This window comes from Schistosoma mansoni (genome assembly GCF_000237925.1).
Source record: "Schistosoma mansoni, WGS project CABG00000000 data, chromosome 3 unplaced supercontig 0044, strain Puerto Rico, whole genome shotgun sequence".
NCBI classification, from domain to species: Eukaryota; Metazoa; Platyhelminthes; class Trematoda; order Strigeidida; family Schistosomatidae; genus Schistosoma; species Schistosoma mansoni.
The window spans coordinates 1,228,776-1,242,182 of record NW_017386006.1 but is presented as its reverse complement, the minus strand read 5'-3'; the positions used below and the strand labels follow the sequence as shown (position 1 = coordinate 1,242,182).

At 38.1% G+C, this 13,407-nt stretch overlaps 1 protein-coding gene across 1 annotated transcript in view; it reads right to left on the bottom strand.

Moving 5' to 3' along the window:
- The window catches only part of Smp_000110 (similar to elongation factor Tu GTP binding domain containing 1), a gene marked incomplete at both ends in the record, with an annotated part of 33,863 nt that overhangs the window by 9,216 nt on the left and 11,240 nt on the right, over nt 1–13,407 (bottom strand). Inside the window, 3 exons of the mRNA XM_018791449.1 lie at nt 944–1,184; nt 8,455–8,578; nt 12,423–12,762. Of these exons, the coding sequence (XP_018645394.1) occupies nt 944–1,184; nt 8,455–8,578; nt 12,423–12,762 (705 nt within the window). The remainder of the gene's footprint in view (nt 1–943; nt 1,185–8,454; nt 8,579–12,422; nt 12,763–13,407) is intronic.

Below are 13,407 nucleotides of genomic sequence, written 5' to 3'. Positions count from 1 at the left end.
CGAGTGGATACGCGATGGCGTTTGAAGCGAGGGTACTGGGTTCGAGTCCCAGAGTGAATATCAACTCTGAGATGCAGGTACATCCAGCTGACGAGTCCCAAATGGGACGAAACGCGCGTCCTGGATTCCACTGCTAGCCACTATCCATCTCTGCTTACCATGCTTGTGAATCAAGGCTATATTGAGGCAATACGCACAGTATGCACATATGCCAATTAGAGACTGACCAGTTGCAGTCCTAACAAATCGATGGGAAGAATCAAACAAATAATACTCAAGGAATTTTTATTCATCACTTTATTGTTTACAATTCAGTGACGGAATGCTATTCATAAACCAGTCTTACAGTGGACTAATCTCTCCTCAACTAACTCAACAGTAATGTTTGTGATTGTAAATACTCAAAATGATTTTGATTTTAGTCCCTGATAGAACATGAACTCCGCTAATATGCCAGACAGACTTAATTGATTAAGTTTCAGACTATCAAACTAGTTATATATCAGAATGTTTTATGCAGCTTCATAATGATAAGTCTTCTAACTGAACGCTCGAATCGGTTTCTGAAGTGCTCCTAATAACACCATGCAATATATAGAGGGTAACTTGAACACAAGAGAAAAGGAGCGAAGTGTGAAAAGAACATTTTACTCCAAAGTAAGCTTATGTAAAGAAAGTCGAGAGTATTTATAGTATTTCAGATGGTCTTGGGCTTCTGGAAGTCTCCGGAACCATACTAGATATAGTAGCAGGATAAGTAATTATCCACTCAGAAATATGACACATGACTCTTCACTTTCTAAATGTTTCTGAGGAGCTTCTACTAAACGCTGATTGGATAAAATGTTTCCCAGCGTTTTCTGGGCTCATCTGAACTTTTTCCGAGGACTACTTTGGATCTTTCCAACAAATATTGAATCTATGACTGTAAATTATTACTTACTTTTCTACCGTTAAATTTTGGTCCAAGAACAAACAATTTTTGACCAGGATAAACAGAACCACTAAATACTCGAGCTAAAGCAATAAAATCAGTATCTGTGAATGGGTTACACAGTAACAAAGGAGATCGCAGGTTAATTTGTTTGGGGATAGAGGACTGTATTTCACTTGAATGATTATTTACATCGGTATTCGCTGTATCACATGACGGTGAAATCCCATCAGAATCTGTATTCTCTTGTCTAAAAAGGATAAATACAGAATTCGAAACGACTATTTAAGGGTTAAAAATATTGGATAACTTCAAATAATTAAATACGGCAGCAGCATACAGTTAGGATAATAGAGTCAAACAATGAACAAAAACTAATCTTCTTGAAAAATGAATAGGTCTTTCATACATATAAATAATATATTAGACAACCATTTTACTTATTAACTCACTTAACAGGTACAAATATGACCACTTAACTTTGAACCACACTCTAATTGGGAGGAGCAATGATACTACCCAACTGGTCAAAACGAAGTGGATGGGGCAGATCTCGAACTTGTGACCTAGTGACTGAGGTTCAAACATCTTAACTACTTTGAGACACCACTTTGCCTTCAGGATCAAGAAATTACGTAGAAAATTATATAAGATTGAAAACCACCGTGGAAGTTCTTAACTGGATGAACATTTTCATGTTCAACAATACACAGAAATACGTTGGTTTCAAAAAAGTTATATAATAAAGTATAGTTTTACCTCAAAATAAAGAATACGGAATCAATGTCTAAGTCTCGATATAGGTGCAGTGATGTAAATTATAATGGTTAAATCATTTATCTTTGAAGCAGTAGGTAGCAGGTTCAAAACTCTGTTTCAGCTACTCTACTTCAGGCAACCGGATAGTATTGCTTACCATCGCACAAGCAACTTGAATCATAACCGGGTAAGGTGTATAAACCTATACTTGACAAACAAGTTAAAATAATTAAGCTTCCACATTTTATCGTGAATGTTTAACTTTTCAGCTGAATAACTTCATCACCTTGCATACATATCTCGTATTCGTCTAAATAATCTTTACTTGAAGATGGGATTTCCAAATGCTATATATTCACTTACTTTATCCTCAAAATTGTCTATGTATGGTATGATAGTTATTCCTTGATTTCATAGGTTAGTGTAAATTATCTACAAAATCCATGTTTTAACATCAATTTTAAATCATGATTATTTACTGAAAAACATTCTGTACATAGTTTTAGTAATCCTGAATCACCAAATGCTACATTTAGCAACCAAAAAAATCAATTTAACGAGTAGAGTCCAATCCATGTCAGGTAGAGACAGTTATCCACCTCAAACAAGGGATGAAGGATTGTGCGAATTCATGGATCGACTGAAGTTAGACATTAACATCGTTGGATGCCAGCTCAGTGGTGTATAGGTTAAAAGTTCGTGCGCGAGACCGAAGGTCACGGGTTCGAGTCTTGCGTGCGGGATTGTGAATGAGCGCTTATGAAAAGTCCCATACTTGGACGAGACAATCGTTCAGTGCTTTCGCGTTTTCAATGGTGGTCCCCAAATTCCCTAGTACGACCAAGGGTGGGGAGAATCAGTTCCGTCTCTCCAAATGCTCTCACATTGCCACGCGTATACAGCCAACAGCGGGGAGGTCCTACTCACTGCCTTTTCGTGGCGGGAGTGTTGTTTATGAAACGGAGAGGGCGAAAAGCGAATGTCCGGAGCTTTAACCGGGTTGGTAGACACGGAAAGTCCACCTAGGGGAGTTGGAAAACCCTGATTCCTAATCAATGGTGAACGTGGGCTCCACGATCCTGAGGGAATAAAGGGCGTATGAATCAATCGTTGGTCACCGGCTACCATGGAACTGTATCTCCTCACGATGCCCCACTGCCTTGTGGATCAGACCTTTAGGTCAAAGGCTCTGGGTGTGGCCCCCTAAGAAAAACCACCTGCTTCAGTTTGGGCACCTGGACAGTTTTGGGCACCTGGACAGTATCCGAATGATGAAGTATGGGGTTTATGTATTCGGTGCCTCTTTGTACCAATATTTATGTTTGAATAATAATAATAATAATAATAATAATAATAATAATGGTCTAGCACAGATAAACTCATGAATTCAACTACTGAAATTACTACAATCTCTACAAATCCCTATTCTGATAATTTCACGACTCACAGATTGATTTAGAGTGCATCACGTTCATTGACATTCAATGTGTTTTTATTTGTATTAATTTATTTAATATAAATTTGATTTATTTTATTCTTAATACATCTCTATTGGTTTTAATGAGTGCAATATGATTTTGTGCTCAAGTGACAATTGTTCAATCCGATAAAACTTGGAATGAATAACTAGTGAATTAAATTAATAGATAATTGAATTTAACTACAATATAAATTAATTCTTCTAGGTTCTCTACCAATACATTTTCCTTACAACAGTTCTCATCTGCTGATTTTATTGAACTGGGGACTATCGTTGAAGTATTGTGTATTAATCATCCAGTGAAATGAGTTCTCATAGATCTCGTCTATGAAAAATCTCTCAATCGTTCGTCATTTAGAAACATACAAATGTAAACTCAAATCTCAATACCGAACTATGTGATTTTATTACATAAAACAACTTATTTTGGTGATGGATTATTCTGCCTTCTAAATTTAGTTTGCTGGGAGCTTTTTCATTGATGATCCAGACTCGTAAACAATAGTTATCACTTGGACACATTTATTATATCGAGATAACCGACTGAGTCTATATTTCACAACCTATACATTATTCCCTGTATTATAACAGAATCATTTTATGTCGTCAACTATGGTTGTTTAGCACTCCTCATCGTTAATCAATTATAAACTGAATTATAACAGCTGGGAATAATCATATTGTACTACTCTGCAATTTAAAGGCGTACCGCTATAGTAAGGCAAACTACATTCACTGCTATATAAACGATTATCAGAGGAACTGGTTATTTACATGGTTTGGAAAAAAAAACAATGTCCTTGACACATAAGACAACTATTTCACAGTAAACGAAAACAAATGACTTGGCAGCTGGGAAATATACTGCAGTAACTTTTATCCTAATCCAACAGATTTAAAAACATATAAAGGATCCTCAAAATAAGACATATCTAACATACAATGAAATGGAAAACATAATAAATATATTTAGTACAAAATGAATAAACAGTCGATAAATGCAAAATGTTGAGATTTAACTAGGCTAACATTGAAGACATATATATATATATATATATATATATATATATATATATATATATATAGCTGGCTTAACAGAATACTTTCTTTGTAGAGTGGATAGATGCAAGTGATGAATGCGTTTAACATTTAGTCACTAAGTTGCACGTTCAAACACTGCTCTACTGACTTCAGCTTGAGCAAGTGGGTAGCATTACTAACTGTTAGAATTACAGTGTAGCTCAAAGTCAGGTACACGAAACCGTACCTGGTAGGTCAGTCAGTTACAACGTAGGACCAGGCACATATATGCATCGGTCCAAGTTGCCATACCTCGTTAGCACAACAAGATGAACACCGGATTCATAGAAGTAATTAATTTAGTGGTGGCAATATATAAAAGATAGGTTGTATATAAGGATATAGTATAGGAAGAAAGACAGATATGAAGCAATTTTAATCTCAAGGTTTAAAGGAAAATAAAGAGTGTATACACCTACGCCATTGTGATCGATTCTGAGCCATGTCACACAGAGTCTCCAACCACTGGTTACGATAGTCACACGGACCCCAACCAGGTAGTCTGCATCTGCCAACATGGCTCAGACTAGAAGTTAGTGACTTCAAGCACTGATGCAATGTTTTGGTTTGGCCGCCCCTAACTTTCTTCCAACCATCCCCTACACTAGTCAGCATTGCGCGTCGTGGTAATCGGTGTTCAGGCATACGTAACAAGTGGCTCAACCATCTCAGTCGATGAAGATTCATCACCTCATCAACTGATTTACCATCATTCCCTAATACCCTGCGTCTAACCTCACTATTACTTACCCGGTGATTCCAGCAGATGCGAGCAATATTTCTAGGGCATCTGTGGTCAAATACTAGTGACTTAAGAGTATCTTCTACTCTTAATGGCCATGCTTCACAGCCGTAAAGTAGAACAGAGCGAACTGCTGCACATGGTACTCGTCCCTTAATTGATAGACGGATATCTCGTCTTCGCCATAGGTGACGTAAGTTGGCAAAAGCCAAACGAGCTTTTTGAATCCGTGCTGAGATTTCGTCAGACACCAACCCATTGGGGCTGATCAGACTTCTAAGATAAGTGAAGTTGTCGACGCGTTCGACTACTTCACTCCCTATCCTTAGTTCAGGTGTTGACGCAGGCCAGTCCTGGAGCAATAATTTACATTTAGAGGGGGAGAAACGCATCCCAAACATCCTGGCATTACTACTCAGTTCTAACAGAAGACTCTGCATTTTGTCAGCGTCTTCACCAAACAGGACTATGTCATCTGCGTATTCTAAGTCGATAAGTGAACCTCCTGGTAGAAGATCAATTCCTGAAAATTCAGTCGACGAGTGTTATTTCCAGCAACAGGTCTATAATGAAGTTAAACAAAAATGGGGATAGTGGACAGCCTTGACGGACACCACTTGAGGTTGTAAAATCATATGACAGTTCGCCATAAGCTCTCACTCGACTGGTAGTGTTCGAGTAAAGAGTCTTCACAAGGTTTATGCACTTCTCAGGTACACCTTTTAATGACAGACACTGACACAGAACCTCTCGGTCTACAGAGTCAAATGCTGCTTTCAAGTCAAGAAAAACTATCATTGTCGGACGCCGATAAGTATGTATGTGCTCTAAAACTTGACGAATGGTGAATATGTGGTTGATACAGCCACGACCAGGTCTGAAGCCAGCCTGATTTTCTCGTGTTTGCAGTTCATGAGTCTTAGTTAGGCGCCTGATAATTATTGAGGCTAGTATTTTAGATGCTATGTTAGTCAGACTAATCTCTCTATGGTTATCACAGGATGATTTTGGCCCCTTCTTATATATTGGGACAATCAGAGATTGTGACCAGTCAGATGGGATTACGTCCGTCTCCCAGATTTTAGCCAGAATATTAGTCAACCTAATCGCTAAAATTGGACCACCATATTTAAAGACCTCTGGAGCCAATCCATCTGGACCAGCTGCTCTTCCTCGTTTCAGATTACTTATAGCCTTTTGAACTTCAAGTAGGGTCGGGGGGCCTACTTCAATGTTCCATTCAGGTTTTCTGGGAATAGTGGGTAGTTGTGCAGTAGCTGAAGGCCAGCTAAACTGCTCCTTAAAGTGTTCCGCCCATCGTTCTAAACGTTTGGGTTGAGAGCAGATAAGGGTTCCGTCTTTTTCCGAGATTGTCTCACTTACACTTGACTTCTTAATTCCGGTTTCTTTTATTAGTCTGAATAGTTGTCTGGTGTTGCCTACAGCCGCTGTCTTTTCCATCTCTTTTGCTTTCGTTGCCCACCACTGCTCACGATCGTTCCTTAGACTTTTAGTCAACCTAGATCTAATTTGTTTACACTCTTCTTCGTGTTCAGAGCCTGATGGGATGAGTTTACGCGAATCCATCAGTGAAACAGACTTAGAAGAAATCCACTGGTTTTTTGGAGCCCTATGGTTTAAATAACTAAGAGATGTGACTGCTGTTTCCACAGCTATTCGTATGTCTTTCCAAGCAGCATCTGGGTCAGTCTCGTTTACAGAACTGCCTAGATGTGAACTCAGTTGTTTCTGGAATTCGCATTTGGCCTTCTCGTCCTCCAGTTCAATCCTAATGGGTCCTCTTAGTGTACTTTCCTGCGTCCATTGAGGCGCAGACAAATGCGCGCTCGTATTAAAGCGTGATCAGAGTCTAAACAAGTATTCCAATACGAGCGACAATCTTCTATTGAGCCTCCCCAACGATGACTGATGACAATATGGTCTATTTGAGTCCATCGTTGGTTTGGCGAAGGTGGTCGCCATGTTAGACGATGTCTCTCCTTATGCTTAAAATTAGTGCTTGTTAAAAATAAACGATTGTCTGAGCATAGTTGCAACAGACGATCACCATTATCGGTTCGTTGAACCGGAATACTAAAACACCCACCTAAATGTCTTTCTGTTTGATTTATGCTGCCTACCTGGGCATTAAAGTCACCCGCTACGACTACTATGTCTGAGCGCTTAGCTTTCTGAAGAAGTTCAAAGAGCTTTCTGTAAAAGTCATCTTTCACTTCATCATGGCTGCAGTCAGTGGGAGCGTAGGCAGAAACGACGAAAAGGCAACAACATGTGTCCCTATCCTTCCGAGTTCTTACGGAGCCATTTAGCCGGACAGCACACAGGCGACTGTTAACGGGGATCCATTCTAGTAATGCCTGTTCTGCCCTTGTACTTAGTGCTATGCCTACACCTGCAAGTCCACGAGAACTAGCCAACGGATCGCCAGATACACGGAGGGTGTATTTCGTTGGCTCTCCATTTTGGCGAGGTGAGGTCAAGTGAATGACCACACTAGGATCCTGTATGCGTGTTTCGGAGACACAGCATACATCAATGGTACGAAATTCTAGGGTTTTAGCTAAGGAGGCCTGTTGACCGATTTGACTTAGGGTACGTACGTTGAAGGCTCCAATATGTAGTTTGGAGCGAGGTTTTAGTAGACCTGGGACAGCGTTTCGCGCACTAGAATCGTTGGCCATGGTGACACTTGAGGAGGAAACCGAAAGAGGAAGTTTAGTGTTGAAAGTCAAGGTAGAAGGAATAGTAGGAAATGAAGGAGATTGATTATGAATACAGTGGTCTTGAGTGCTGTTAGAGATATGAGGGCAGTTATCACTTTCCGGTTGCCCACACCGTGGAAGGGTTCTTCTAGGGGTACCTGAAAAGGAAATTGGGTTAGAAGTGGTCTTAATGACCTGAGAGCGTGACCGCAGTGCCCAAGGGACAACTGCTTGAGGCCGGTCACTCACGGCCTTTTTGTGGGGGATTTTTGAAGTGTTAGCTCCGTTCTTCAAAGGACCTTACCACCGGAGACGGAGATCCGTGGGATAAGGCGAGGTGTGCATTTTTAAGGTCGACCTTTTCTAACCCCACCCCTCCTTGTGAGAAGGCAGCATCGCTGTCATGCTGGTTGTCTGAAGGAAACACCTTACTGCTGTCACACCTCTGTACAGTCAGCAGTACGACTTCGCCTTCGGACCTTGGGTTTGCTGCTTTTAGTCTCACCGCTCTTCAAACAACCTGCCTGGCATGGTAGGACCTTGAGGAACGATTGTTCCAGCCAGTATAGCTCGATTGATTCATCACGATAGGCAAGCCCGACCACCACGTCAAGGTAGCAGCAACGGTCGGGTACCTGGTAGGTAAGATAATAACAATAATAATAATAATACAAATTAAAACTATGTAAATTAATCTTTATGAAGGTATGAAAAATCACACAAATAAATCAATTACTTCGTATTTATAGAAGCAGGATTACTAGTGATATTTGAAGTGAGACGTAATTTATCAGTCCAGAATACTTTAGCCACAAAAATAATAGTTGGAGCCAGTGATGATGAATCACAAGATTGAAGAGCTGAAACACAGAAAAGTAAAACGAAGGACATTAATCACTCAAATAAAAAAGGACTCTACGATTCATTTGTTAACTGAACAATATAATTTGCAATGGTACAAGAAACAGTATTGATATTATCAACTAAGAAAGTGTGAAATTATCAGTTTTACGATGGTTAGCGAGTCAATGTACAGAGTAAATAAATTAAAATCAGACTAATTTGCAATAAATGATTCGTATAAAAATAGATTCCCTCAAAGTAGAACATTCATAATATTTGCTTAGTAGATGCATCTACTGACTGTTCTGTTTAAAATTATATTAAGTATGTGAGTTGAAGACAAATACATCTTTTAAAATTACAACGAATAGATCTGGGGATTGTTAACAAAATAACTGTTCATGTTGAAATGACTCCAGTGTAATGTTAACTATATACGTCAATTGAATCATCACTAAAATAAAGATAAAATTTACTATGAATGTACAGAACAAGTACAAGTTCATATGCAGTTAATAAAGTCAACATGTTTATAAGTCAAGAGGATCATGAAGGTAGAATAGCCTAGCGATACCTTGAGACATTTATAAACAAACACGTCACGAAAACCAGATTAGTTGATGGGCGGATAGTTATTACAAGATCTCTGTTTATATGCTTACAACTACGATGTGACACACTATTAAAAGCAATAATCCAAGGATTACATAGAATAATTTAGAGGACGTTCAAAGCATAAAACCAACAACTAGTGCTATATAGGTGTTCGATAGTGACACATAGATTAAAAAGTGAATTACCTAAAGCAATCAATTCCTACTGTATTTATCAATTAACCTGGTTCTATTGAGCAAATTATATGGACTAATTTTCTGTAAATTGCCTTTCAATGTTCGTGAACACTTTCCAATGTGACTAAGCAAGATTGTAGCTTGACCATGAACAACTCAACTCTAGATTATTTAATACCAAAGAGTCATAAAATTAAGATGATCAGTTCACCTTAAGCTTATTGAATAGTGATCATAGTTTCCAGTTCGACAGTTGACGGCTTTGCTCATTGACAGCGCATAGAGATTAGACTGCGTTGACAACGTTTTACTATTTGATAATATTACAGAAGGCCTGCGGCTTCAACTACTTGATTGGCCGTAAGCATTTGTAACCACAGAGAATTGTTTTTCATTTAGTCCGTTAGAAATGCTTCTATAATATAGTGAGGCCTGCCAAATCGGTTGTACACAATATATTCATGACACCGATATACCAATCATTTTCTGGCAATAAAAGATAGTATTCTGTTGCACCCTTGTCAATCCATTCACATTAATGTAGTGTTGGGTTTCATCGTCGGTTATATCACCAACGTTCGTCCTGGAACTCTTCATAATGGTTTAAAACCTAATAGGAGTCCTCTCAAACTTACAAATTTTTTTTATTTTGGGCAACCTAACAACTACTACCTCACTGGGTCAACCTCTGTACTAAAGTCACACCTATTAGCATATAGGTAGTCTACTGAAGTGCATTTAATCATAATTTTAGATCGGGACTCGGGAGCCTCATCTCCCTCACTTTGTTTTTTTAAACTTATTAATTAGTGTCTCTCTCATGACAGAGTGGGTTGGAGAATGCTGGTCGGAGGCCTCTACTCTATTAGGAGTAACAGGCGTAAGTAAGTAGGTAAGTAAGTAAGTAACTGGTATCTCTCACTAGTCTCTAACAAACTCTTAAAGAGTTGCTACTCCATGATCTATATCTCAAAATTTTCTGAGCGCCGCTATATGTGTTTCAGATATACCTTCAGAGTTTAAGCAAGTGTCAATTACGACTGATACATTTGCGGTTAAATTTAACACCAACAAAAACATGATTAATAAAAGCAGGTGTGTTTACTTTAAATAAAAAAGTATAATGCTTTTAGGTTTAAATTAAATATGTTCAGCCTCTTCTAATTTGGGAAACCCGATAAGTTAATTTGACTAATACACATAAAATCTCTCGCTCTTTATTTTCAATTATTAATATTATTAGTTTCTTGAATATATAAAGAATTGTATTGACACGCGTATATAGCCTCTGCCAGGGAAGTCCTACAAACTTGCCTTCTCGCGGCGGGAGTGTTGTTTACGAAATTAAGAGAACGAAAAGTGAATGTCCGGCGCTTTAACCGGGTTGGTAGACACGGAAAGTCCACCTAGGGGAGTTGGAAAACCCTGATTCCAAACCAATGGTGAACATGGACACCATGATCCTGAGCGAATAAAGGGCGTATGAGTCAATCGTTGGTCACCGGCTAACATGGGACTGCATCTCCTCACGATGCTCCACTGTCTTGTGGATCAGACCTTTAGGTCAAAGGCTCCGGGTGTGATCCCCTAAGAAAACCACCTGCTTCAGTTTGGGCACCTGGGCAGTAACACATCGCTCACACAAATCAAACGAGATTTGTGCGGCGCATATATATCTGGTGCCCTTTTGTACCAATATTTATATGTTTAAATAAATAAGTAAAGTATTAACACTTAGACCATTATACTATCTTCTTTTTTACGTAATTCATATTATTTCATTTACTAACCAAATATTTGACCAATTAATTGATGTGACTTGTAATTACATCATTATTTCTATCATTCTATGTTACAGTTATTTTGATGATTAGTGTTATAATTTCAATCGAGATATAAAGTGGATATCATATTCCAATCAGTTCAACATTAATAAACATAAATCTATATGATGTAATTTTAAAAGATGTATTTGTTCATGAAAATGATTATTTCTTTGGATTATTAATTTACTCTAATAAACTGTAAAACAGTGCTTCTAGGTTTTCCATGGTGGTCTAGCTTCAATTAACTCATGATCTCAACTATATAAAATTACTAAAATCTCCACAAAACCCCCTTCAGATAATGATCATATGCTCACTAGTGACTGGCTTCATGAGGTATTTCCTAGAGTTCTAGTGAGAAGCAGTAACCAGTGGAGTTCAATCAAGTCTGTTGGTTGCTCAATTTCGTGGATTGGTTGAAGTTAGACATTAACACCGGTGGATGCTAGCTCAGTGGTCTAGAGGTTAAGCACTCGCGCGCGAGACTGATAGGTCCTGTGTTCGAATCTCACGGGGCGGGATCGTGGATGCGCACTGCTGAGGAGTCCCACAATAGGATGAAACGGCCGTCCAGTTTTTCCGGGTTTTCTATGGTGGTCTAGCTTCAACTGACTCATGATCTCAACTATATAAAAATTTATTCCTTTATATTAGTTGTGTTTAAATATAAAACTTAACTTTAATAATAATGTCAGGTGACAAATACGTTAATTAAATCATTTAAACTGTATTTATGCAGATAAATTAGAACCACGTAGAAAAAGATGTTAGCGAAAGAGATCAGCCTGTAATATTTATTTGACGACTCATAAACTAAAGCTACACACAGACACACACACACACACAAAACGAAGTGATATCAAGAATTTTGATGAATGACGTTTTCTTTCCATACTAAAACGAGTATTGAAGTCAAGAGATTTGATCAGGAAGATAGTGGCTAGTTTGATGCTATTCAGTCTATTTGGTATATTTCTAACATTTACATTTTATAATATGAAGTGAATTCATCATTAATGATTTTATTGTTAGAATTACAAGTTTAATTCTTCAAAACTTTTTCCGCTTCAAATCATCATACTGCACTCTGATAATACGTTCATATTAAAGATAACATTTAGTAAACTTTAAACAGTTAAATGAATAAGTAATCTGTGAATCAATGAAATATGCGTCATCAAATCAACACTTCTTAGAGTAGAAATTTAATGAAATACGTAACCATGACAAACATCATTACTTACCTAAGCTAGCCCCAGTTGTTGAATATATTGAATTAATTGGTACACGTGAAGTTTGATCGATTGGTATGGGAGTATCTTGTTTGGTAAGTGCTGAATCACATAATACTGTATCTCCATACAACATATGTACAGCTCGGTCAGCAGACACTGCTGAAGATGGACTAGGACAGATATCCGTTATGGCATGCATAAGTGTATGACCTAACGACAACCACGCACTCAGGAAAGCACGTAACACTCCACGACTATCAACATTACGAATAACACGTTGGTCTAAATTTACACCAACCTTTTGAGCCATCGCAAACACTTTATCACGTTTATCTTCAAAGAATAATGTCTAGAACAGTAAAAGAAACAGTAAAATACTTAGCCTCATGTTGTGAGTCGGGGTAACTTATTAAAGGCTTTTAAATATTATGGCTCTACACTAAAATATGGATTTCGAGATTGATAGCAATAACAGTGTGGTATTAGTACTAACTGATGATTCTTTTGTACTTGATTGAGCGATTATTACGAATTCCAAATATAACACGCCCAGTTGTGCTCATCTAATTCTATCTGCCTTAAATTGCGCTATTTCGAGAATTCTTACTTAGTAAATCAATCTGAACACTTCTAATTAATTTAATGAGCTTCGTATCTAACTGCCATTTCAGCCAGTTTGTCTTAGTTTGTGAGTGGTTTTTAATGAAAATTCTGGAATGAAAACATGTTTGTTGATCACAGATAGTCACGAATCCCGTCATAAATCAGAAGGTATGATTCGAGGAAGATGAGTCCGTATAAAAAAGTATGAGAATTCTGAAATTCAGGATCTGAGGGGAGGTAAAGAGTGAAAGCAAATGAACCACCGTGGTCGATTCTGATGGATGTAGTCCGATATTTGAAAGCACTAGTCACGATAAAAGTGCTGAAGGAAACCAGGGACTCTGCCCCTAATAACATGGCTCAGGTCAACAATCGACAACTTCATAACTTG